This window comes from Aethalodelphis obliquidens, unplaced genomic scaffold, assembly GCF_003676395.1.
Source record: "Aethalodelphis obliquidens isolate GAN/ISIS:26980383/991018 unplaced genomic scaffold, ASM367639v1 scaffold3, whole genome shotgun sequence".
NCBI lineage: Eukaryota > Metazoa > Chordata > Mammalia > Artiodactyla > Delphinidae > Aethalodelphis > Aethalodelphis obliquidens.
The window spans coordinates 8630446-8657336 of NW_020837947.1; the positions used below are offsets into that span (position 1 = coordinate 8630446).

At 45.9% G+C, this 26891-nt stretch overlaps 2 protein-coding genes across 8 annotated transcripts in view; one reads left to right on the forward strand and one right to left on the reverse strand.

Moving 5' to 3' along the window:
* SYTL3 (synaptotagmin like 3) overlaps nt 1–19132 on the reverse strand; it is an 88267-nt gene extending 69135 nt beyond the window's left edge. For all 6 annotated transcript variants that reach the window (XM_027082266.1, XM_027082241.1, XM_027082248.1 and 3 more), the window contains exons 1-3: nt 18984–19132; nt 3053–3682; nt 294–512 (exon numbers count right to left, since the gene is read on the reverse strand). In XM_027082266.1, the coding sequence (XP_026938067.1) occupies nt 294–512; nt 3053–3162 (329 nt within the window). In that variant the 5' untranslated portion in view covers nt 3163–3682; nt 18984–19132. The remainder of the gene's footprint in view (nt 1–293; nt 513–3052; nt 3683–18983) is intronic.
* A 101-nt stretch (nt 19133–19233) lies between these two features.
* On the forward strand, nt 19234–26877 carry DYNLT1 (dynein light chain Tctex-type 1). Of its 2 annotated transcripts, XM_027082332.1 has the most exons (5): nt 19234–19325; nt 22047–22088; nt 25555–25678; nt 26054–26131; nt 26433–26877. In XM_027082332.1, the coding sequence occupies exons 1-5, from the start codon at nt 19299–19301 to the stop codon at nt 26501–26503; spliced, it is 342 nt and encodes a 113-aa protein (XP_026938133.1). In that variant the 5' UTR covers nt 19234–19298; the 3' UTR covers nt 26504–26877. The 2 variants fall into 2 exon arrangements, with proteins under 2 accessions (XP_026938133.1, XP_026938143.1); XM_027082342.1 differs by lacking the exon at nt 26433–26877 and having other exon boundaries at nt 19238–19325; nt 26074–26129.
* The last annotated feature ends 14 nt before the right edge of the window (nt 26878–26891 follow it).

Here is a 26891-nt window from a genome sequence, read left to right on the forward strand (position 1 = left end):
CGCGCAGGCTCAGCGGCCATGGCTCACGGGCCCAGCCGCTCCGCGGCGTGTGGGAGCCTCCCGGACCGGGGCACGAACCCGTGTCCCCTGCATCGGCAGGCGGACTCTCAACCACTGCGCCACCAGGGAAGCCCTCAAAACGCATTTTTGAATTACAATAACTTCCACTTCTAGAAAGGCAGCTCCATATTAAGCACTCGGCAAACATTTCCCGATTAAGTTTGAGGAGTGACAGCCGTCTTTGTCAACAGTTTGTCCTGGACCATCTCTGAGGCTCCCTGGCCCATCCTCACCTGTCCTCAAAGCACACGGTGCACTTCCAGGCGCGGGTCATCCTCAGGAACACTCGGCACTTGGCGCACACGCGGTGGCTGCAGCCCTGGCACACGGCCCCCCGGTTCAGCAGGAGCCCCAGGGCCTGCCGGCAGCGGGCACAGGACTTCTCTTTGTACTCCTGGCTCCCGCTCTTCGAGCCTTTCCACCTGAGATGCTGCAAGTGTGTCTTCAGTTTCCTGTGGCCCAGAGAGTTAAATGATAAGAAGCGATTGAGTGGAAGGACAGATGCCAGCCAAATTCCTACATGGCAAGGGCCCCAACAGCACCACCCATGGGGAGAAAGAAGGGGCTTTGGCATCCAGCACCCCCAGGTACCAACACGGCTGTGTGAACCAGGATCTCTTGCGACGTCTCGGAGCAGAGGCTCAGAGGTTTTCTCGGCTGTGCAAGCCTTACCTCCCAGGGTTGCTGTGAGGATTAAATGGCAATGCAAAACGATATGGCTGGCTAGGTTCATCCCTCTGTGCCCAAAGGGCATTATAACAGCAAGCAAGGACAGTGAAAGAAGAGGAAAAATGCAGAAAATGGCATCAATTCTAAAATGCAAGGCAGGGAATGACCTGTAAATATACAGTATACATGCCTGCTATTGTCTTAAGTTCCCCAATAAAGTTATTTAGCTGATGCTATACTTTTTTTTAATGGAATAAATTTTTTTAAAAATGTTTTTATTGGAGTAAAATTCCTTTACAATGTTGTGTTTAGTTTCTGCTGTACAATGAAGTGAATAAGCTATACGTGTACCTATATCCCCCTCCCTCTTGAACCTCCCGCCCCGCCTTTCTCCCGCATCTAGGTCATCACAGAGCCCCAAGCTGAGCTCCCTCGATGCTATGCTTTTGCTACTGTTTTTTATGGGTGGTCAGTTACTTTCAGTCCCTATTTCCCCAGGACAATAGCCCTAGTACAAAGGGACATTACATTGGACCCCAGAAGGTATCATTAGCCAGAATACTCTATGAAATGTCTCTGTTACTTAATTTTATTATTATTTTTTAATTTTTATTTATTTATTTTTATTTTTTATTTTTTTTGGCGGTACGCTGGCCTCTCACTGTTGTGGCCTCTCCCGTTGCGGAGCACAGGCTCCGGACGCGCAGGCTCAGCGGCCATGGCTCACGGGCCCAGCCGCTCCGCAGCATGTGGGATCTTCCCGGACCGGGGCACGAACCCGTGTCCCCTGCATCGGCAGGCGGACTCTCAACCACTGCGCCACCAGGGAAGCCCTACTATTATTATTTTTTTAATTTTTATTGGAGTATAGTTGATTTACTTACTTTTTTTTTTTTAATGCTTGCTCTCATGTCCTTTCTTTTTTTTAAAAATCTATTTGTTTATTTTTTGGCTGCGTTGGGTCTTCGTTGCTGTGCGCGGGCTTTCTCTAGTTGTGGCGAGCGGGGCCTACTCTTTGCAGTGCGCAGGCTTCTCATTGCGGTGGCTTCTCTTGTTGTGGAGCACAGGCTCTAGGCACATGGGCTTCAGTAGTTGGGGCTCGTGGGCTCTAGAGCACAGGCTCAGTAGTTGTGGTGCACGGGCTTAGTTGCTCCGCGGCATGTGGGATCTTCCCAGACCAGGGATTGAACCCGTGTCCCCTGCGTTGGCAGACGGATTCTTAACTGCGCCACCAGGGAAGCCCTACTGTTACTTACTTTTAGAAAAGAGAAGCTAACCCCAAGAAACAAGCTTACATCCAACTTTCAGGATTTGCTCTAGAATCAGTACCCTTTGTAACAAGCCTTTTACCACAGTATCCATGTTACTTTGTTGATATTCAAAACGGTGCTTCTAAATCACCGTAAGATCTTGAATCATCAAAGAAAAATCCATTTTGTTCAGTGTATTTTTTTAGTGGAATAAAGTATAAGTACACTTAGAGAGCTTTGGGATAACAGAGGAGGGTAGAAAAAGAACATTGTACCTTCTAGTTAACCAGAAATTTTCGCTCCTTCCTCAGACATTTGGTGGTCCAAAGTTTTATTTTATATGTTTATTTTTCTTGGCAGATTCTGAAGGAGTTCTGCCATTAAAAACAAAGCAAAGCCAAAAAGCCTATTCCATTTACTTACCCTCTAGACCTCACGCTCTCCATAAGCATCGATCAATAAGCAAAGCATCACCATGACAGCTAACCACGGACACCGCCCAGCCCTGCTTTGTTAAGTGTTAAACTCATGTCCAACAGCCTGCGGAGCTCAGAGAGAAGAAAGAGGCTCTCTGTTGACAGATCAGTCGGAGAGCAGGCTGGGCAGGTTTCCCCTTCCCTCAAAGCCGGCTGGGAAGCAAAAGAGAGCAAAGAAAAGGACAGGAATGGATGCCAGCAGCTTTGCTGTTTCTATGACGCTTTCTTTGTGCCTTCGGTTACCACCAAAGATAATTTAGGAAAACCCTTAGCCGGAGGTCTTTCCCTCGAAGGGCGTATGAGAAGCCTGAAAGCTTCCCTTGAATTATTCCTGCCAAGTAGGCAAATGGACAAGCTGACAGACAGCAAACTTATCACCAAAAAAGGCATTATTTTAAAGGAAAAACAAAAGGCATTCTTTCCCTTACCATCCCCGAAGCTTAGTGACACAGCAAAGGTCACCTCCCCCTATAGCCCTTCATTCCGACTCTTGTCAGACAAGAAGCTGAGTAGGCAGCAATACGCCAGGTAGAAGCAGCTTCCAAGCAGAAAAAGCCAAAAAAACGAAAGAATCCCACCCACTAAATGACAGCATACCGTATCCTTTCCTCCTCGATGTTTCGAACCTCCCGGTCCCGGTGCAGGACCTGGAGGATCACCTCGCGTTCTGATTCCCGGAGGGACTTCAGGCTGACTTCTTGGGCCATTTCTGTCTCTTCTTAGACCCACGCTGAGGTTCTACTCCATGGCCTTGCGCTCCTGTCCCGTGGATGAGCTCAGAGAGTCCAGTGAGAGTCCCACGTGCTTTTGAAAGCAATCCCTCTCCTATTTCATTGGCAGCTGTGTTGCTTGTGGCTCTTTTTTTCTTTCTTTTTAACTGTGTCACACTCCTCAGGAGAAGGAAGTTCCAAGAGGCCGTCCCTCGGTTGGGATGGTCGCTCCCAGAGCCTCATGCCACCTGGGGAGCCTTTTCCCTGGGTCCTGCCGCAGCCTCTGACATCCGGCTAAGTCAAAAGCATATCTTTTTTTCTGAGGTTTTGCCAGAGATTGTTATAAATTATGCAGGGCCCCCTGCAGATAATTTCTGCAAAGCAGAAGTAATCCCCAATCTGAGGGAATTTACGAAGAGCAGTGAGAAGCGTATCAACGACTTATAGAAGTCAACCTTCCCCTTCATATGTTTACAGGTAGCAGTAATGATGGTTAAAAGCCCAGCCAGTTCAATACCTGTAGAAAAGACAATAAAAATGGCATCATTTTTCCTGGCTGATGTACCTATACTGCAGCATGAGTCCAGAAGAGACAAAATGCTCTACACAGACAGATCTTTGCATTTTCTGCCATGATGATAACGTAAGATTTTAAATTTTATTAAATTGGCCTTCTCGTGTTTCTAAAAGCCTCAAACTTACACACTTGAATTTTTCTAATATGAATTCTGTATCTTGAGTGATTAGAGGCATATAGGTCTATCTTTAACGTACATCATCCTAATTGAAAGTACATTAGAACAACCATGTTCTCAACTGCTAACTGTAATTTTTACAGTTAACTTCAAGACTCAAAAATAAACTGTTTAATCAATTAAGGATGTATAAAGGGATATCACCACAACCTCAACCTACCCATTATCTACGGTCTTTAATGGTTTTCAGTGGCTGCCTTATGCCCGGGGTCTTGTTTCTGGTTAATGTTAGTTGCCAGGTTCTGCATACGTTCCTCCTACTTTCTTCTGCCATCAGTGACGTTGGACACACATCACCTTCAATCTGTTCTTCCCCCCAACCTAGAGGATGGCATTGAATTGATAAAGCACTGGATAGATGCATGTCAGTGAAAAGCAGAAAATGCAGCTCTAATTGATGCACTTTCTAGAATGCCATTTTGTTATCAAATCTACATGAATTCCTTAGTAATAAGACTTCCTTTCAATTCTTTAGAAGCTAAACTCCCTTTGTTCGGCTGCAACAGAAATGCACATTATATTAATTTATGATTCATAGCAAATCAATGAATGAGAAGTTAATAGAACCCTAAGGAATCATTTCTTTAAGCAGAGATTCTTAATCTTTGGTCATCTGGTGAAGCTTCTGTATTTAAGCGCATAAAATAAAATACATCATTACAAAGGAAATCGATGATTCTGAAATTTTTAAAGATTATAACATAGTAATAGATGCGTCCATTGATGCATGAAATCTAGCAGTGATCTAACAACTAATTTCAGAGTAGTGATGATCGTAAACAACGTTTTCAGATATCTGCAACATACAATGTGGCATAGAAATATCTGTGATTTCTATTTGTGGCAGTCACCAGTCCTGCTAGTTCTACTGTGGTTCAGTGCCTATACTCATAATTGCAGGAAATGCTAAATTTTAGTTACGGGTTAATGAAAACAATGATGTAAAATTTTTTCATGTCCAAGGTCATGGACCTACAGGCTAAGGACCCCTGGCTTAAGGGATTCTCTAGCTGTCAGTTTCTCTATTGTAGGATAAAGTTAAAATATGTGGCCCACCCAAATTGCAGAGGTTGCGTGAGAAGTAGGAAAGCCCAGGGCTGCCGGGAGACGCTCCTGGCCTCTGGTCTCCAGCCAAGCAGTCCCAAGTGCCTGCTCCCAAAAGGTGTCCTATGTAGACGGTGGGAAAATGACAGGGACAGACAGGGACAAGGACTTGGGGCTCCAGCCCCACCAGAGTCAAAGCCACATCCCTCCTTGGGCCCGCGTTTCCAGATGAATAGACGGAGCTCCCCAAGGCTCTGAGTCTCTGGGAAAGAGGAAAGTGCTGGGGCTTCCCTGGTGGCACAGTGGTTGAGAGTCCGCCTGCCGATGCAGGGGACGCGGGTTCGTGTCCGGACCCAGGAGGATCCCACATGCCGCGGAGCAGCTGGGCCCGTGGGCCATGGCCACTGAGCCTGCGCGTCCGGAGCCTGTGCTCCGCAACGGGAGAGGCCACAACAGTGAGAGGCCCGGGTACCACACAAGAAAAGAGGAGAGTGCTGGGAAACAGCGTGTAATCAAGTGCTAAGTGGTAAAGTGCAAACTAGCCACCGTGTCACCAACGTCATGAGCCTATTTCTTCTAATCACGCCCTCGGTTCTTCCTGCTTTTTTCTTATTTTAACCTATTAACCATACTACTAGGCCAAGTACTATCCTGTTTGTCTGATTCTCAAGTGTTTTAAATGAAGATTTTTGCAGTTGGCTCAAAACATGTGATCTGTGCACTGAGCTTTCTCTCCCTGTGGCCTTTGGACTCTGCTGTCCAGCAGAAGCAGCGCAGCCCTGGGCTGGAAGAGAGTGCTACTGCAGTACTCAGTGTTCACTCCTTCAGGGGGAAAGGCCCTACCCATTCCGGAAATGCAGGATTCGGTTACTTAAAAACACTACTGTTCCCTACCAAACGCATGCCTGTGGCTTCAGAGAGCCGTCTGCAGGGAGGAGTGGGCGCTCTTTCTCCCCCTAGTGGCCATCCACTGCTATTTACAGAAAAGTGAAATTGAGCTCTTTTCCAGCATCCATCCATCACCCATTCATTCAGTAAATGTTGATAAAGCACCCAAGCGCCAGGCACTGTTCAGGTGCTTAGGATACAGGACTTAATGACAGGTAATTTACACTCTATCCTACTTCTCACAAGAACATGATGGAGCTCACAATAAAAGCACAGAGAGGACGATTAAAGTCAGAGAAACAGCAACCAGAGCGAAAAGGGGCCGACGATTTCTACCAGGAACCTGCAGTGAAACAGTCACTGTACTTGAGCATTAGCTGTATCTCTGACCTTCCTAGTAACCAAGGCAAAACAAAACAGAACGAAACAAAACCCCAAATCAAAGGGGTGTATATAGTTCTGATAAATCGAAAGAACAGGTGCTGCATCTTATTTGGATTTGTTCAGGCTTTTTCAGTAGGGGCAGTACCACGCTTCCCTCTAGATATTTGTGGGGTGCTTTTGGTTGTCACAGTGACAAAGAGTTACCTTGCATTCCCATACAAATGTTGGCTATCTTACCAGATAATTCAACTAGGAAAAAAGTATAATTTTCTGATAATAGAATTTAACTCATAGAAACACAAAGTATATTTTGCAGGGTTTTCACATACTCTGAGTTTTCCAGAATGCAACTATTATGTAAATTGAAGAAAGACTGTACTTGGTTTCATTTAGAACTTTAACAAAAATTGTTTATCATTTCAGAGAGTTGCATCACCGAGGGCAGCATGGCTTGTAGTATTTGAATCACTAATGCCATAATACTGGTAATGGTCTGCATTTGTAGATGTTCTAGTCAATGTGCTTCTATGTATGCGAACATTTGACAACTTCACTGTGTCTTCTAATGTAGTTTACATATATGAGTACATATTATATTCTTATAATTTACTGCCCCTTTATTTCTTCTTTTATTACAGTAATGACGTATTATTGTTGTTGTTGTTATTGGTGTAGGTAAATTATATTATACATGAATTCCAATTCCAGATAGCAAAAGGTGAACTACAAAATATTTCTTATAAAGGGTGAGCATTTGGTCCTTGGGGTTTAAGAACCACTGAACGAGAGAATCCAATGATTTCTCAGGTCACTTACAAATTAAACTGTGTATATCATTCTCTTGTTCATTTTTCAACATATTATTGGGTTTTAGGAGAATGGGGTGGGGAAATTAGAGGACTGGTCGGTTGTTTTTATTGTTTTAAGCTGTGTTGGGGTTTTCGTTTGATTGTAAATTTGCTTATGCAATTCCAGGTCTGATTTCCAGGTTCTAACTGAGAGCTCAGAGTTTCTCTTTCAACAGCAATCATCCAAGTTATTTCAACGGCATCTTTTCAATCCTCTCGAACAGAATCTGGAGTTCTTTCTGCACTTCACCCCTGGTAGGCTGGCATTTGCATTCCTCTGAGTTTTACATCAACAGCCAAATTGGAGACTTGACTCTGTGATCCACCTGTCAAATCACTCAAACCCAATTCACTAAAACTAATCTTCGCCTATAGTCTGTTTATCCAAGACAAGGTGCCCCAGACTTATGGCAATGATTTACTTATTTTTTTAAAACTATTTATTTATTTATTTTTAGTGAACTTTTTCCTAGTCAAGAGAGGTTTCTAGGGTGGCAGATGGAGCTAATTAGCCAGCAGCATGCGCCCATGGTAAATACCAAGAAAGTAAGAGAGAATTCCATCCACCTGGCGGCCTTAGCAAGCTAAGGTCCATCTTTACAGATCCATTTCTGGTCACTGACGCTAGCAGGAAACTAGAAGCCACCCTGGATTATTTTTCATATTCTTCAAAACATGGATAAAACAAATAGACTTCTCTGTTGGATGCTTTGATCTCTCTGATGTTTTTGAGTCAAAAAGTGGAGATTGTAAAAGAATTCTATGAAATCTATTAAAATCAGTTGGCGAGTTCCTTGCCCTATGCTGGGATGAGGGAGCGAGGTGTGAGCATGGCATCTGTAACACAAAGTGGGTAACAGGAGCAACTGATGGAGTCTGGAACTGGCTGTGTCCGTTAGCCTGCAGCCGACCAGTGGGAACAGTAGTGACAGCACTGAATGGGTGGTGAGTAAGAGGGAGACTGGTGACCGGAGAAGACAGGAAAATCTTCATGGCTGAGCCCGGGAGAAGAAAAGGAGCTGGTCTGAGGAAGGAGAGGAACATCTCTAGGGTGAGGGACAGTCCACTGAGCAAGGATGAGGTGGGAATATGTCACTCCTCCCCCAGGAAAGGAGCCCAGGGTCTCCACCGCCTACATGCGAGTTCTAAACTACGAAACGGCCTTTCTCACCCTGGCTGATCTGGCCTCCTCCCTACTCCTCCATCCTTAATTCCCACAGAATGCTGCAATGCTCCCAAATTAGACACATCCGAGACTGCTCCCTGAACACATCATGCACTTTTCTTTTTCTGTGCATTCACTCCTGCTCTTGCCTCTCCCTACCAAAATCGAATTTCCTCGGAGGCAGTGAGGGAAACAGTCCGCAAAGCAGGGTTTGGAGCCTCACTGGGTGAGTAGCTCTGCTCTGCCCCTTACTGACTGCTGAGATGCTGGGCAAGTTACCTAAGCCCCTTGGGATTTAATTTCCTTGCCCATAAAGTAGAGAGAATGACAACACCCACTTCCTAGAGTTGCTCTGAGGATTAAATGTGTTGTTACCCGTAAAGTACTTAGATCACGGTGGTGAGCATATAATAAGCCGTTGACAGATGTTAACGGTGGTGGTAGTAATAGTACCATCATCGTCATTATTATTATTAATCTTTCAAGGCCCAGATTAATTGCTGACTAATTCAGGAACTTTCTCCTTATTTACAAGCACAGTAAATTGCTTCTTCATTATGACCCCGTTTTCCTTTGTGTATTTCTCTATCATGACTCGGACTTCTTTCTGTCTGATTCAAGTGTCCTTCTAGTGGTCCCATTGGTTTTTAGTGACCCCTCATCACCCAGCAAATAGGTCCTTAATGTTTCGCTGGGGTTGAGAAACCCAGTGAATACTGTAACATGCGGGTTTACTTGCCAAAGCAGGAAGCATGAATTCGAGTAGAGCAGGAAGGAAGGACGGTCAGGTGAGCAAACAACACTCATCTCAGAAAGCTCCAGGCTTCAGACATCTGGAAAGCATCGGGAAATCTGAGTCATTTCAAATCTGAGAAGCACACAGAAAGGTATTTTAGTTTAATGATCTCATGCAGAAATTTACAATCTCATATCTTGAATAATGAAATCTCCCAGATCCGGTTTTTCTATGATGATATTTAGTCACTCTCTCATGCACCCAACAAATTCTTAAATTGTGTTTTTGTCCCAAGAAATGGAATCAGGCTCTGTCCTCACCCACATGGAGCTGAGTCTAGCCCCCAACCTCCTTTCTCAATTGCATTTTTGTACATTTGAAACGGTGACTGCCCTTTGTCTTACAGTATCCCATCTACCAGTCTAATTTTATCTAACAATTTAAAAATAAATAAAACCTACACCAAAGCACCACTTTGAAGGAAAAAGTCTCCCAGAGCCACCTGGAGAAGCACTTCACAGCAATCCATCCCATCTCAGCATAGGTTTGGGTGTCAGACAACCTGGGATCAAACCCCAATTCTGGAATCATCTGGGTACAGCTCTAGAGCAACAGCTGGAACAAAGCAAGCAGCACTCAGAACTCGTCCTCTCTGCTCCCCCTCTGCCTCGACAGGAAGGCCCCAAAGCAGGACTCAAGCCATTTCTCTGGGACCGATAGGGACTGAGACAGCAGGGGCCCCTCCTAAACCCAGCACAGTGCTTCAGTCCGCGTATTTCCGTCTCGCCGGTAGCCGGTCGTGCCGTGTCCCAGTGGAACTTCGCATCCAGACCAACGCGGTTTGGTGATAAGTGCATTGACCTATAGCGCTGATTTCATTGGTCCTTGTGTGTGCCAGGCATGTGCCAGGGATTGAGGATATAAAGTAAGTAGGAGCCAGTCTCTGCGTTCAAAAAGCTCACACTCCAGCCAGAAAATGGACATGCGAACGAGTAAGTTACGACATGTAGGATGAGTATAAACACATAAGGATCTGCAGAGGAGGCCGCTCAGAGGAAGGCGTGATTCACTGCATACAGAGAGAGCAGAAATGGATGGGGGGCGGGGAGGGGCCCGGAAAGAGTCCCAGGGGAGAAACGTGTGGGACCCCTTTTGCCAGGGGAAAGGAACATCCAAATGTGTCTGTTTTTAAAATTTTTTTGGCCGAGCGGCTTGCGGGATCTCAGTTCCCCGACCAGGGATCGAACCCGCGTCCCCTGAAGTGGAAGCGTGGAGTCTTAACCCCTGGACCTCCAGGGAAGTCGCTAAACACGTGTGAGTTTTGAAACCACACTTGCTTGCTTTCCTCAGCCTAACAGCCAATTGACTTCGGCTTTTTAGATCTGATGAGGGGGAAAAGTACAAGAAACGTGAAACTGAGGGCAAGAAGAGAAAAGGAGGACAGGAAAGGAAACGCTCTTTATCTGCAGGCCGTCCCCACGTCCTTTCATCTAAATATCTATCACCTCTGAGCAGCTGGTCATCACATCAAAGGAACGAAAGCACCACCCCCTGCCTGTGATGGAGGGAAATGCGGCAGATCAGGCGACATGCCTGACATGCCTGCGTGTGAACACGACGGTCATCGCCACCCAGACTTTCAAGACAAACTAGAGACCGTGCCCAAGGCTGAAAGTCACAGCCGAGCGAGGCTCACAGCCCCCGTCGCTTCAGAGACTGCACCCTCCGCTGCTGTGTTTCACCACAGCTGTTTCCTTGAGAAGCTGCAGTTTTTTCCGAAGGCAGCCACAATACTTTCTGCCTCGAATGCAGAGGAAAAGTTGAGTGACTACGCAGACCTTGCAGCTTCACCTGAAAATGTCATCTCTTTTTTGCACATGGACTTTCCTTATGGACGCCTGGAACAGCCGCAGGGACCACCAGTCCGTCCTCCTAAGGAAGGAGCTGAACGCAAGGCGGCTCTTGTGTCTGTGGTTCCAGCTCAAGCTGGCCTCGTACTCACAGGCTTGATGGGCTCCTTTTTGCAAAGGTGAGACAACTCACCTGTGTGTCCCTCAGGAAGTGTGACATGGAAAGAGAGACAAGCCTTTGCAAATTCTTTGTCTCTCTGGTCACTGAACCAGAGGTGGATTTTCCAGGAAGCCAGTGACCTTGGGCTTCTCCCCCCTTCATTTGCAATTCCTGATCTTGTATTTGTTTTCTTAAAGTCTCCAGACATCATATAAGCTTCAGGTCCCTCAAAACTCTGTCCTTAATATATGACGTTGTGTGTTCGTGGGTTTAAGCCTAGAAAACTTGACACCTACAAGAGACAGGAGAAGGCGGAAAGGGTGCCCCTTCTGGACGGTTCCTGCATTCACTGTGGAGTCTATTCTTTCTCATTCACACAGACATCTTGCCACCAAAAAAAACCCCCAAATGCCTTTTTAGAATCAAAGTTAAACACTGAAATAGAAATCCATGATATTTCAGGCTTAAACTTGACCTTTTCTCATGGAAAGGTAAAAAGATGAGAATTAATATTATCATATTGTTATATACAGGAGGTACTACTCATAATTATTGCTACACTTTTTTTGTACCAACCACTGCTGTTTATTGACATTTGGCACTTACTCTGGACCAGACAGTTTGACAAGTTCTCTACACACACAATCTCAGTCCTCGTTGCAACCTTATGATGAAAGGATACCCATTTTACAGACGAGGAGAGTGAGGCTTGCAGCAATTAAGTAATTTACCTAAAGTCACACTCTAATCTGGGTCTGTTTAACTCCAAAGTCTTATGCTTTGTTTAGACAGGAAAGTTAAGAACATAGAATCTTCTACTATCTTGGCTAAATAATCTTTTTCTATACCAATTCTAACGTCTCAGTAGATACTTAATATCTAACATGCATTTTCTTCTCATCATCTCTCCTCTTGTCAGGAAATTCTGTTTGGGGGTTAAGGAGGCTGAATTGCAAGACATTTAAATTAGACCCCGCTAACTTAATTTTCTTAATTTTAAAATTACATTTATGTTCCACCTCCAAACTAAAGATTATGGGGGATCGAAAAATTGGAATCTGTGAAGTAGATTCAGAGCCAAACAATAATAAACTGTATGTATAAGAATTTACAAACCAAAAAGGAAATCAAACAACACTCTCTACCCCCACAGAAAAAATTCACACTGTATAGCTTTCGGGTAGTGTTCTTTGCTTTAGTTTGGTTTAGTTTTTTAACTAACTCTAAAGTATTCCTCCTTTCCATTCAAATCATTCTTATCCTACATTTAAAATGTATGCTATTCAATAAAATTACAAGTTATCCTTTGTCTGATATATCATTGCTTTTATTTCCTACATTTTCAAAGCCATTAGTTTAAGAGAAGTTATATAAACTGTAATCTCTATCCACCCCACCCTTAAAACAAGCTGCCCGAAGGGCTGGACGCAGGTGTTCAGCCTACCTTTGCCTCAGCTTCAAGAGAGGAGACCAGGGGAGCTCGTTCTGGAGAAGGAAGTCAATTTTTCTTCATGCTAGAACAATTGACGTATTTCTCTTTCCTTCCTGTCGGGCAGGCGGGCCCTGAGTGCCTCTGTGGCTACTAACCCCCATTCGCCAAGGACCCCGGGGCAAAGCCGCCTGAAACCACACCCAGGCGCTCTTGTACGTCAACAGTGTATGTTTTTTGGTGGAGGAAAGACCACACTGATGCTACTGCAATGTTTCACCCAGACCAAAGAAACCCCCAAAGAGACTAGAGGCTTCAATTAGTCAAACGTTTCCACGTTTGCAAGGGGTTTCTCCATTGACCTCAAGTGTAAATGACTAATGTAATGACATCCCAAAGACAGCTGTTAACTCAAGAGTTGATTTATAACAAGATGGGCATGGGCTTTTGGGGGGTAAATTTCACTGAAGTGTAGCGTACGTATGGAATATGACACAAATCATAAGCACAGCTTGATAAATTCTCCCAAAGTGAACGCACCCCATGAAGAAACAAAACTTAAACAGCATCTCGGGAGCCCCTCATAGGTCTTCCAGTTACACCTTTCCCCCCGAAAGGTAACGACTAGCCTGACCTTTAACATCATTCATTAGTCCTCCCGATTTTGCACTTTGTGTAAATGGAATCATACGATATTAACAATTTTTTGGCCTGGCTTCCGTTGTTCAGCGTGTTTATGAGATTCATACTATTGCATGTAGTTATAGTTTGTTCATTCTCATCGCGGTGTTGTATTTCATTGTACGAACAGATTAAAACATTTGTTTATGGTACTGTTGATGGACGTTTGTGCTATTTATAATTTTGGGCTGTTATGAATAGTGTTGCTACCAACGCTTGGGTGAATATTTGTATACGTGTCTGCTGGTTATGTGTCCGGGAGTGGAATTGCTAGTCACACGTTAGGTGTACGTTCAACCTTAGCAAATGCTGCCACACAGTCTTCCAAAGCTGTCGAACTAATTTATATCCTCTACTGGCAACAGGTTCCGGGGGCTCCACATCCTCCCACACACTTGATACTGTCTGCCTTTCTTATTTTATCCATTCTGGTGGGTGTATAGTGGTATCACATTATGGTTTCAATTTTCATTTCCCTGATGTATAGAGTAGCTGAGCAATTTGGTATCTTTTTATACGTTTATTGATCATTTGGATATCTGCTTTGGTGTAGGACCTGTTCATGTCTTTTGCCTGTTTTGCTATTGGGTTATCTTTCTGTTATTGATTTGTAGAAGTTCTTTATATATTCAGGATATGAGTCCTTTGTCAGATATTTATATCACAGATATCTTCTCCCTCTCTGTGGACTTGTCTTTTTTTCCCCTTAACGGTCTCTTTTGAGGATCTCAGACTCACTCTCGAGGGTGAACTAGTATAAACTCTAATTGAGAGACTATGATTCAGGCGAGTCAGTTGATGACCAAGATTAAGGTATGCTGTGTGGCCTTGGGAATCACTAGATCTCTCCAAATACTCCTGGGCCTCAGCTTCCTCAGCTGTAAGTGAGATTCACTTTGATCATCCCTTCGGCTCTTCGGTTCTGAGAGCTCATTCTTCTGTGGCCTAAGGATGCCCACCTGAGATGGGGAAATTCCATCAGGTGAGGAGCAGGGGTGGGGCAGGAGGATTAACATGACAGGAGGAAAGAGTGAATTAAGAGGGCCGGCTTTTAACGGCTTCCCTGGTGGCGCAGTGGTTGGGAGTCTGCCTGCCGATGCAGGAGACATGGGTTCGTGCCCTGGTCCAGGAAGGTCCCACATGCCGCAGAGCGGCTGGACCCGTGAGCCATGGCCGCTGAGCCTGCACGTCCGCAGCCTGTGCTCTGCAACGGGAGTAGGCCACAACAGTGAGAGGCCCGTGTATCGCAAAAAAAAAAAAAAAAAAAAGAGGGCCGGCTTTGGGGTGAGACAGACCTGAGTCACCTTGAGCAAACCACTTGGCCTCTCTGAGCTTGTTTCCTGGGGAGGGTCACAGGCTTCTCTCTTAGATTACAGGTCATTCAACGCATTCACAAATATTTATTGTGCACCTACTACGTCAGGCACTGTCACTGTGATCATGGTCTAGGACCCATGGCCTAAGAAGATCCTTAATAAATAATAACTGCTGTTTCTTTAGTAGTAGTATTACTATTTTGCAGCACAAGATAGTAAGTGAATCCATTTAGGAGTATTTGGAAGAAAATGTTTTTAGAATGAGGGTATCCTAGACTAATTATTTCCAAAGTCGGTGTATTACTTTGCTAAGGCTGCTGCAACAAACACCACAGACTGTGTGGCTTAAACAACAGAAATTTATTTTCTCACATTTCTGGAGTCTAGAAGTTCAAGATCAAGGTATTTCCAGGATTGGTCTTCTCCGGAGGCCTTGCTCCTTGGCCTGTTGATGGCTATCTTATCTCTATGTCTTCACTTGATTTCTCTGTGCCTTTCTTTGTCCTATTCCCTTCTTATAAGGACATCAGTCGTATTGGATTAGGTCCACCCTAAGGACCCCATTTTAACCTAATTACCTATTTTAAGACCCTAAATAGGTCTCTAAATACACCTATTTCCAAATATAAAAGGTCACATTCGAAGCACTTGGGGTTAGGGCTTCAACATATGAATCTGAGGAGAGACACGATTCAGCCCATAACAGTAGGATATACTAAGAAAACATTAGAACTTCTTTTTATATTTATTTTCAAAAAGATAAAACTTAAACTTTATTAATATTAAATAAATGGATTTGTAGTTTAACGTATCACAGTTGAAATAAACATACTTTTGAGTTACCCACTCAAAAATTATTCATGCTAGATGGGCACGATTACAGAAGTCTGGAGACCACTGACCTAAGGCCTCAGGCTACAGTGGACAGCAGGGGAGAGCTGGCAAAGATAGAATCTACCTGGGTGTTGAAACTGAATGGGTAGAAACAGATCACATCTGAAACTGAAGTGAGGTGACACAGGGCTGGCCTGGGGATTAGACCAGAGTAGCAGTGGAAGGGGAGAGTGGTCAGGCTGATGAATGGGCGGGAGTCAGGCAAAGACAGCGTGAACATGGTATTAATAAATCAGCAAGGGAAGCCTTCAGCATGCTGTGTGCGGCAGGTTGTAGCATTCTTCTCCCGTAAGCGTGCCTGCCCTATGAACCCAGGTCAGCCGAGAGACTTGCTCTGGACGACGAAGCGTGCGCATTCATGAGCGGCACCCTCCAGCCAGCACTGGGGCCGCTGTCCCCTCCCCCTTCCCTCTCCCTCACTGACTTTGCAGTAAGCCTGCTCCATCAGCCTGGTCCCAGCCGATGCGTGGAGAACACACCGGGCAGAGCCACAGCAGACCCTTGATGGTCATGTAGCTTGAGCGACAAATACACATTGGTTGTTGTCAACCACCAAGAGTCTAGGGTCATTGGTTTCTTCAGCTAACCTAGCCTATGCTGACTGATGTAGTGTGTGTGTTTTTTTTCATATACACAGAACTGATAAACTAGTTAATAACTACCACAGCATGAAATGATTGGGCAGAAGAAATGCCCGCTGGTGGCCCTGCTATGCCCCGAATTATCCTTTAGTTGTTGGATCTTGGGATGAGGTCCCAGGGAAGGGGCAGGGGTGGGCAGGACTGGAAGGAAGAGGGAGCCTAGGGGTTCAGAGCAACAGCCATTCCCAGTTGGTACAGAGGTATTTCAGTCCCACTGTGCCCGTGCTTCCCAGCTGACAGCAGACCTAAATATAGGCATTTCTTAGCCAATCTCGTTAGCATGTAACTTCTCAGCACAGGATTCTCACTTTAGATCTGTGTCAGTCACAAGTTTATTTTCTTCCCCATTACAACGTTACATTCCTCACACTGGAGTGTTTTGCAATCGCCATTATCACCATCGGCATCTTCCTCATCATCATCATTAGTGACTCAGCCTGACTCCACGGTACATCTCAGTAACACTCCTAGGCACAGGGAGAGGAAGGAAAACTCGAACATCCCCAGGATTGGATTTGGACGGCAAACGGCTGCAGAGCATAGACAGCACTGGGAGACCCAACCGTGGCCGTGGATATTACTTGTTGAGGTGACAGGGCTGTGCTTATTTGGCCCACACTCGCTAAATAAGGCATTGACAACAACAATCCTTATTTCTAAACAGTGTATTTAAGAGACTCGCCTCGAAGAAAGAAAGCACACAACATCTGCCAACTTACGGCTAAGCCCCAAATTGAAAAGCAAATCCAAGATCCACTCCACTTACTCGCTGCACAGAAACCTAAACGTTATCCTAAAATATGGCTAAATACAGGAGATTCATGAGCAGCCCTGGGTCAGCATGTTTATACTCCCGGGCTTCTAATGGACATTCATTCTTGGCAGAGTCGGGGTGCTGGAACGGCAGCTAGTCAACGGCCAAATGCCATAGTGATTGTAAATTCCTTAGCCCTGCAGAGTGTACATCAATCGGGCAGAAGACAACCCCTGCACTGCATTTTTCCAAGCACTACAACATCACTGAGCCTAGAGAGTTCAAATCCTCCCACGGACAGAAATAAGTTTTTCAAGTTTTTCAAGTTTTTCCATCAAGGCCGTATCCTAGTCAACTCTGTAGCTTCCACTCCAGCTCAGAGGCTGCAGCAAAGTGAGTGCTTACTGCCATGTGTGTTGAATAAGTGAACAAATAGCTCTGAAGATAAACAGACCAACTTATCCATTTCTGGGGCAGACTCAATATAACTATGGCAGGTATTATGATCATTTAATGAATGTTCTTTGACAGTTAAAATTGGAGAGTGGTACCCAATGCAGATAAGCTAAAGTCATGTAAAATTTTTTAAAATTCACATTTACATGTTTTCTGTTGATTTATGCCCATGCTGGTGATTTTCAGTCACAGTATAACTTAAGATCTAAGCATTACTAATGCACTATCCCAGCAGCCATTCAGGACACTCATTTGAATTAGGAAATTCTTAAAAGGTTATGGAACAATTTAGAAAAGATGTCCCAAACCTCACTAGAATTGTTCCCTCTTGCTTTGCACATAATGCTAACACACTTAACTAGTGGGCCTGCGGGGCCACCCTAGGAGAGCAGAAGAAAATTAGAAGAGGGTGAAAAGGCCCCTGATTGGCTCAGGAGTGTGGTGCTGCTGAGGGGCTGGAACTGGGGTCAAGTGATGGAGAAGGACACCTGATAAGGGATCTTGGGATCTTAGGTGAAGCTGGGAATGTGAGGAAGACAAAACAAAGAAATGCCAGACTTAGAATCCCATGTAGACTGAGGCTTGAGGCTGAAACACTGGAACAGGTGAATCGAAGCCAGATTAACAGGAAGGGAACAAAGCTCAAAAGGTAGAGTTCAGAATCTGAGAAGCAGAAACCAGGTGTGAGAGGGCAGCCGGTTCCCACCCAGCAGGTCCCCTTGCTCAAGCCAGGTGTCCAGGGCAGGGCAGTCTTGTGTCTTTCACCCTCTCCCCCTCCCCCTTTCCCAGGAGGCAGGCGATTGCCTCTTCCTCCACTCCCAGTTCTCTGCAACTGGGTATGAGGCAGAACTAATGTGTAGGGAAATCATTCATTCAATAAATTTTAATTGTGCACCTACCATGTGCCAGGTACAATGGAAGGGGCAGGGGACGCATTAGTGAATAAAACGGATTCTGCCAGCATGGAACGCAGATTCTGTAGCACAGAAACAAGGGTTGCAGATGAACTGAGTGTGGGCTCTGCAGCTTAATTCTACCAAGTCTCAGGGTCCTGTGGTCAGCCCTTCCTGGAAGGATGGGAAGTGGGTTTTAGCTACTGGTCTTTAGAGAGGTAAGAAGTGACGGATTGACTTTGAGGGTGTGGTTAAAAACAACAGAAAAAGTAGCCCCCAAAGTCAAAGGTTTTAGCCTCAGATCACATGCAAGCAAGCAGGTACATATATCCCAGCCCTTCCTGGAGAGCGCCATACCAGTGCCCAGCGCCATTACTAATTTTTTTTTTTGCGGTACGCGGGCCTCTCACTGTTGTGGCCTCTCCCGTTGCGGGGCACAGGCTCCGGACGTGCAGGCTCAGCGGCCATGGCTCACGGGCCCAGCCTCTCCGCGGCATGTGGGATCTTCCTGGACCGGGACACGAACCCGTGTCTCCTGCATCGGCAGGCGGACTCTCAACCACTGCGCCACCAGGGAAGCCCCCATTACTAATTTTTATAAAGACCTTTGTAGACAAGTTAAGTGTATGTCTAGGTCATTCTGGTTAAGGCAGTCAGGAAGTGTGCAGCATTTTACAATGTTTTCCACCCCCCAATTTTTTTTTTTAATGGTGACTGTAGGAAAAAAAAAAAATCTCATTTATATGGAAAACTTACCTCCCCAAAGGAAGGTTTCGTTCACAGCTAAAGTTTCCTAACCTTGGATCCTTAAGGGGACTGCAAACAATATCTCAGACAGCCCATCACGTTCATAAATCACTTTACAGTTTGTTACTAGGTGTCCAAACTCGCTTGAACGTTCAAATTAACCCACACAGTACGAACCGGAGAGAGGGGCCAGGACGACTCTTCCCCTCCCGGACTGGCTTTGTCCATTTGTTTTGTTTTCGTTGCTGAGGTGTAGGGAGCTGCCGGGATTCCCCGGCGGGTTCCCGCGGAAACCGTCGTTTCCGGCAGCACGGGAGAAGAGGCGAACCCCCAACGGCCGCCGGGCTGGTCGGGGCTGTACTGGCAACTGGGTCAGGGCGGGAGTGGGCGGGGCCCTAAAGGAGGGCGGGGCCAGAAGCGAGGGGCGGGGCCTGAGTGCGCCTGCGCAGTGCGCTCCACTCAGGGAGGCGGAGGCGAGGCGCCGAAGGGAAGATGGAAGACTACCAGGCTGCCGAGGAGGTAACCGCTGGGTTGGCGACGGGACGGGTGGAGGCCGGGAGTTCCGGGTGCGGGTGGGCGGCGGCAGCCAGGGGCTTGTGCGGGCACCCGGGCTGCGTCTAGACGTGGGCAGCGGCCGTCCCCAGCGCAGGCTGACGGCACCGACGCCCTGCCGAGCGCTTCGCGGTGACCCGCCGCCGGGCCGGCTCAGGGCGTCGTCGCCCTGCCCGGGGCGGGGCTCGGGGGGCGGGGCGTGGAGGGGGCTCCGCAGCCCTGGGACGCCTTGTGCCGGCGGCACTCGCGGGAGACCCCCCGCCGCGCCGCTCGCCTCCCCGGCGACCCCGGCCCGCCACGCCCCCGACCCCGAGAGAGCGCCGCCGCTCGCTCTGTTTATTCCGTGATTCAGACCCCTGCCCGCGGGTGGGGAAGACTGAAGGCCGCCCCTTGTGTGTCGCTGATGCACGCGAGACTCCAGAGTGACCCGCATGTACAGTCACATCTCTCAAGTCCCTTCAGTCAAGGATTGGATCCTCTGGCTGTGCGCAAAAAGCAGACGTGCCCAGTAGGAGAAGCTGCCTGTCTTCGTTTCCACACCTGTTCTTCGGTGCTGCGCGCAGCGCCCACCGAGGCCACCGTCACTCCCATTTCATTTGAGTTTGAGACAACAGTAAGATAGCTCCTATCTGTGGGGGGAGAAGAGTCATCTCTTACTGCCCCAACGAAGAAGCAGGGTAGCGCATACAGTTATTTACCAAGCAGACGACATTCGCTGTAATGACGTGCGCCGTTTCATGGCTTTCCTTCAAGCTTACGAGCATTCAGGGAATAAAGCTGATGGGTGCTCCTCTTATAGAATAGCTGCCCATTTTTCTTCTCACTAAATAATTCTTGTTGAAATACAAATAAATGGAGTCCTATTTATTATGCAGCCTGTCAAAAATAACAGGTTATCTTACCATTTTTGAAATTTAGTCTAAGCAGGAATGTTTTGAGGGAAATACATATATATATATATATAGCTTAAGGACTGACCTTAAGAGTTTCAGATTTTATCTAATTTCCGAACTAGCACAAACTGTCTGTGGTAGTGTCATCATCAGTGTCTGAATGCTGGCAGCAATCAAGTGAATAATTAGAAGTCATAGTTCAGGAGCAGGGAGTCAAGGAAAGACGCCTGTAAACTGTGCACTGATATAATGTTGCAAAATGGCTTGTATTATAGGAATATGAGTAACTTTTAAGAAAGGAAATGGCAATATAGAGGAAGTCCTTAATACTGGCATTTTAATACTCTGCACTCTAATTCTGGCTCTCACCAATGAGGTGGCTAAGTGACTTCATTATTTCAGATCTCAACTGCATATCTGAGAAATGAAAGGGCCCAACAGAGTGATCTGTGTTTTACACAAGATAAAGCCCTGGGAGGCTGAGACCATGACTCCCTTCTTTCTAGTAGGCCCGCTTTGGGCGTTTACTAATCCACCCCACTCCTCCTAACAGCCTCTGCATATCCTCTAACTTCATGTAGATACCTGGATCTTTGTATTAATAACTCTACTCTCCGTTCATTGTTCGACTTTCCTGTAGAAACTGAAACTGCCCAGTGGATTCTGTACAACTGCTGTACTTTCCATGAAAAGTCCATTGAAATGCCCCTCACCCTTTTTCATATTTCAACCACATGGAAAGTTATACAGGGACTTTCCTGTATGGTTTAGGATCACTGAAGTCTCTTGGAAAGATCCTTTAAACTTCGAGAAATAATTTAATCTAGGATACTGCAGATTTTCATTAACTGGGTGAGTTGGCTTTGTCTCCCAGTATGACTTCTGAGTACAGCAGGTGGGCTTCAGGCAGTCAGCTCTTGATCCTCCTGGGAAGAAAGGGGCATTGCTAGCACAGGGCCACAGTGGTCAGCAGCCCGGCAGGGAGGAAAACGCCCTGCTGAACTCTCTGCCTTTATTTCACCAGGATGTACATGGACTGAGGGCCTGGGGCTGCCCTCTGGAAAGCATCTGCAAAGCTCCGGAAATAAGGTTCCCAGGATTCAGAGGGAATCTTGTACCCATTCAGATGTACCATATGTAAAAAGAAAGAAAAAAGAAAGCCATTTATATAAACTCCTGGCACTAGATTCCTGCTGAGAGCCCACCTCCCAGCTCACCTCGACACACTGGCGGGGAATGGCTGTGCCAGCAGCTAGCTGTACAGTCCTGAAGTAGGACAGCATTGAGAAAGAAAATACCAACAGAAAATAGTAAAATCATGGTGTATCTTACCACAAACAGTGGCTAAAAACAAACCCCCCAAAAAAAACGTCTTAAGTTTCAAGCCTCCTAACAAGTTTACATCAGGGAAAGAGTCAGTTAATTTATATAAAAGTCAAGTAACTCATTAAACTTCTATAGTAATCATCCTAGCGGCCAGCTGAAATGGATGGAGAGATTGAATTTTAGTTTAAGGTGAAGTCAGTCTTTTGGGTCATGGCATGATTAAAACAAAAACAAACCAAAAAACCTTTAAATCGTACACGTGTGTCCTGTGTCTCCTGACTGCCTCTCATTAGCTCTGTGATCCTCAGAGAGCTACTTAATGTTTTCCTCAGTAAAATGAACAGCCTGGTTAGATTATTCCTAAGGTCTTCATTTCTAAATCATGTTCATTACCTAAATTTGCATTAATCAGTGCAGTGGAAAAGGATCTTTTAAATCAATCAAACTTAACTAATTTTCTTCCTTACAGACTGCTTTTGTTGTTGATGAAGTGAGCAACATTGTAAAAGAGGTAAGAGGAGAAATGCTCCCTTTTTCAATGTTTGATTAATGGCTTATATGAGTGAAAATAATGTGTTTTAAATACTGTCTTGGAATTGTTTCAACTGAGCCTGTGTGTTTTGGCATTTCAAATAACAGTTTTTACTTCAATGAATATCTAGATAAGAACTCTCCCTTGGGGCTTCCCTAGTGGCACAGTGGTTGAGAGTCCGCCTGCCGATGCAGGGGACACGGGTTCGTGCCCCGGTCCGGGAAGATCCCACATGCCGCGGAGCGGCTGGGCCCGTGAGCCATGGCCGCTGAGCCTGCGCGTCCGGAGCCTGTGCTCCGCAACGGGAGAGGCCACAGCAGTGAGAGGCCCGAGTACCGCAAAAAACCAAACCAAAACCAAACCAAACAAAAAAGAATTCTCCCATATTATGTAAATTATATATTTTAAATGAGACAGGACATTTTATATACTAGCATTATTACTGAATGTTACTAAGGCTTGATTCTGTAACCTTTTAGCATCAAAGACTCATGGTAATAATCACATTGGAAAATGTAAACGTGCATTCCCTGTGTGGTAACTGCCACGGTATGTGGTGCTTTGAGGGATTAACCCACCTAGTGAGTTCAGAGCTGGAATCTGAGAAAATGGGAGGAGTGTTAACTCAGTGAAAAGAGGGGGACAGATATTCCAGGCAGTGGACAAGTGCAAAGGCCCTGTGGTAAGGAGTGTGCGTGGTGTTTGAGGGATTGGAGGGGAGGTGGGTGTGGCTGGACTAGTGCTGAGCATGGGGGCAGCCTGGGGCAGGAAGGAGGCCAGAAACGTTTTCCTAGTCAGTTTCCCTCCCTGGGTACACTGAGCACATAATGAAGCCAGTGGCTAAAAGACGGTTATTAGATGATCTAAGTTTGCCAATACCATTTGAGGTTATATATGTGATTTGGAATTGACTCCAATGCAAATTATTATTAATGCAAGTTATTGACTAATGGCAGAGTGATGAAGAACCACAGCCTAGTTTTGTGAACACCATTAAAAAGCAAAATGACTTTGTTCTGCTGTATGTATTATTCCACATCAGGCATGGATTTTCTACTTGCTTTCAGGATCTATAACAGTTTGCTTGTCATTGTTTTTCTTTCTTTTTTAAAAATTTAGTCATTTAAAAAATTTTTTTATGTTTGGCTGCGTTGGGTCTTCATTACTGCGTGCGGGCTTTCTCTAGTTGCGGCGAGCGGGGGCTACTCTTTGTTGCAGTGCACGGGCTTCTCGTTGTGGTGGCTTCTCTTGTTGCGGAGCACAGGCTCTAGGCGTGCAGGCTTCAGTAGTTGTGGCTCGCCAGCTCTAGAGCCGCAGGCTCAGTAGTTGTGGCACACGGGCTTTGTTGCTCCACGGCATGTGGGACCTTCTCAGACTGGGGCTCGAACCTGTGTCCCCTGCATTGGCAGGCAAATTCTTAACCACTGTGCCACCAGGGAAGTCCTTGTAGTTTTTTGAAAAAAAAAAAAAAAGTGTTTCTTAGGAGCATGGTAGGGAGCAGGAAGATGGGTGAATTTCACTAGAACTCAGACATGGAGTTGGCTCATCGTGAAGCCTCCTTGGGCCTTGCTTGTTTTCTTCACTGTCTTTGACTTGGTTCCCAGGCAGCAAGTACCATTGCAAGTAGACCTTCCCAGTCTCCCTGGAAGCATAAAGGACTGGAAGCATAAAGTTACAGTGTGGTGTTACTTTCAGCTTTTTTTTGCCTCTAGGCAAAAGGTTAATTCTGTACTCGGCTATTTTAAGGATTGGGTAGTAGTAAATTTGGATGGGTACAAAATTAGCGGAGGGTTTTCCTCCCTCCCTGAAAAACAGTGAATTCCGAAGCATGTGTGGGGAGACTTGCCAGAGTGAGAGGTTTAGCTCGAGTGCAGCCCCTACTTCTTTGGGGACACCCAGAGCTATCACCACCCTGGTCCCAGGTTCAGCTCTGAGCTGGGGAGGGAGCAGGACACGGCAGAGGGTGCGGAAGAGCTGTGCCAGTTTGTGGGGGCAGCAGCCCGCTCAGGTCCCAGGATGACTAGGAATTTCCAGCGCTAGAATATGGCGTGACTGTAGGTCGCTTTTGTTCCTCAAAACCAAGGTCTCTGGGCTAGGCCCTAGGCCGTAGACCCCAGTCTGTCACCATTGTATACAACTCAGGGACTTTTTCTCTCCACGTCTGAGGACAGAACTTAGCCCTCACTGAATGTTATTATTTTAGGTCATAAGTGTCATAAAAACTCAGTTTTCTGGTTTCCAGCACAAGTCAGAAAAGGAGTAGAAAAGAAAGCTGCTTAGAAGCAGGCACACAGGCACCAGCAATAAAAGGCCCAGAGAACCGTAAAATGGGACTATCCTTATTACCAGCTGGACCAAGAGTTGGGGCCAGGGACCGTGTGTATTCCTGAATACCCTCTGAAGCACACAGGGTGAACCCACGCAGAATACAGCACAGAAAAGGAAACAAGGAATTTCATAATAAAGAAAAAATTCATCACAAACTAAGTTTTGGAATAGATAGAGGAGTTCTTTAGTTTTCTGAAAAATGTACTTTTGTGGTAACATTCCCAGAAGATGCTGGGTAAAGGAAGTATTTGTAAATATCAATACATGATTATTTGGATAGGTTTGTACATTGTCAGTTGTACAACCGACAAAAGATTCCTCTATCTCTGGTGTACTTTTAAGAAAGAAATAGGCAAAGGAAGATATTTTCTAGCCTCAGCAGGGAGAAAACGTGTTCCTTATCTCCAGACAGTAACTACAACAGCAAACATTAAATTCAGTCAAAATGTTTAAAAAACTTGACAGATCAGATGCTATATAATTCTTTTTTTTTTTTTTATTTGTTCGGCTGCACTGGGTCTTTTTTTTTTTTTTTTTTTGCGGTACGCGGGCCTCTCACTGTTGTGGCCTCTCCCTTTGCGGAGCACAGGCTCCGGACGCGCAGGCTCAGCGGCCATGGCCACGGGCCCAGCCGCTCCGCGGCATGTGGGATCTTCCCAGACCGGGGCACAAACCCGCGTCCCCTGCAACGGCAGGCAGACTCTCAACCACTGCGCCACCAGGGAAGCCCTGCACTGGGTCTTAGTTCCAGCATGCAGGATCTTCGTTGTGGCATGCGGACTGTTTAGTTGGCGGGATCTAGTTCCCCGAGCAGGGATCGAACCCAGGCCCCCTGCATTGGAAACGCACAGTGTTAGCCACTGGACCACCAGGGAAGTCCCATATAATTACATATTTTTAAAACTGAATATAAAGCATTCAAATGAAATACAACACTGTTAGAACTAAAGGTACATTTGCAAAGGAGTCCTCGTGTTTACAAATAAGCTTATTTACACTTTATGCAAATTGTATTTCAGCAGTTCTTAGGGTGCAGTACTAACTGCTAACCTCAGGAGTGGCTGGGAGGTGTTTGGCGTGTTCTGCTAACAGTGACCAGCTGTGCTCTGTCTTCCAGGCCATAGAACGTGCCATCGGTGGCAACGCCTATCAGCACAGCAAAGTGAATCAGTGGACCACAAACGTAGTGGAGCAAACCTTAAGCCAGCTCACCAAGCTGGGGAAACCGTTTAAATACATTGGTAATGAATCTTCGCCTCTTGTTTATATTGGTGGTGGTTCTTTAAATACGGATCAGAGGCGAGTCTGTGTCAGGAGAGCAGCGTGGCCTGAGCTCAGAGGAGGTTCCTGGTAGGCGCAGGTCACTCGGCTTGTGCACGTAACCACCCACCCGGCCTGTGGGGCTGCGGGCATGCAGGGACGTACCAGCATGTCCGATCTGATGCTTTTAGAACAAGCCTGTGGTGATCTGTTGATGTCCTAGGACCTGGCGCTCTACCCCTAGAATTTTTATCATGAACATCAGCCACGTGATCTCTCTCTATATAATGAAAGTGGACAAAAGGGAATTTGTGTCACCAAGTATATTCCTCTAATAAAAGTCTGCTTTATCGAAGTGACCTGTGTAATCATGCAGAAGAACGGAGCGGGCCTGCACACGGCAAGTTCCTGCTTCTGGGACAGCTCTACTGATGGTACGTACGGTTTTCATTCCATTCGTGAAGGCTTGTCACGGGCATTTCCCTGAAGGCTCTGCGGTGCCTGGACCCTGCTGAGATCTAGATTATTCAAAGCGTTGTTTTATGAAATATGTGCTTGGATGTTTCCTGTCTTTGAATGCATGTCTGTTACAGTCACCTTTTAAAACATTTGATAGAAGAGAGACTGGCCAGCCTTCTTTTTTGGCCACAAAGAGTTAAGTACACGATCGTGAGAACTCGGAAGGCCCCCGTTCTTCCCAGTTTTCTGTCCTAACCCGCCTCCTTCCTCCCGCAGGGAGCTGCACTGTGCGATGGGAGAACAAGACCATGTACTGCATTGTCAGCGCCTTTGGACTGTCCATTTGACCGCCCTGTCCAGCCTGTGATCCTTCTCCTTTTGTCCCAGCATTTCTCTTCCATCTTCTAACCACCAGCCATCTAGTCAGTGATCACCTGTCTCACTCTCTTTAAGTGTTTTTGTGGCGCTCTCAAAATGTAGAGAAAAAAACCAAATGACCACACTGTTCTGTGACCTGCACACCCTAAGTCAGAGGAGTCATCACCGAAGGTAGTCAGGAGCCTGTCCTGCCACTTGTCTTAACTTTGAATGTTTCTTTTCAAAGGTGCTAAAAGCCGAAATCTGCTAGTGTGAAACTTTCTCTACTCTCTGAAATGATTCAAATACACTAATTTTCCATACTTTGTACTTTTGTTAGAATAATAAATTATTCCAATTTAAAGTGTGTGTTTTCTT

What these genes read in the sequence shown, in the direction of transcription:
- DYNLT1 (XM_027082332.1), top strand. Translation starts at nt 19,299, where the DNA reads ATGGAAGACTACCAGGCTGCCGAGGAG. An exon ending in ACTACCAGGCTGCCGAGGAG is followed by an intron (nt 19,326 to 22,046) that starts GTAACCGCTGGG and finishes TCTTCCTTACAG; the next exon opens with ACTGCTTTTGTTGTTGATGA. An exon ending in CTGGGACAGCTCTACTGATG is followed by an intron (nt 26,132 to 26,432) that starts GTACGTACGGTT and finishes TTCCTCCCGCAG; the next exon opens with GGAGCTGCACTGTGCGATGG.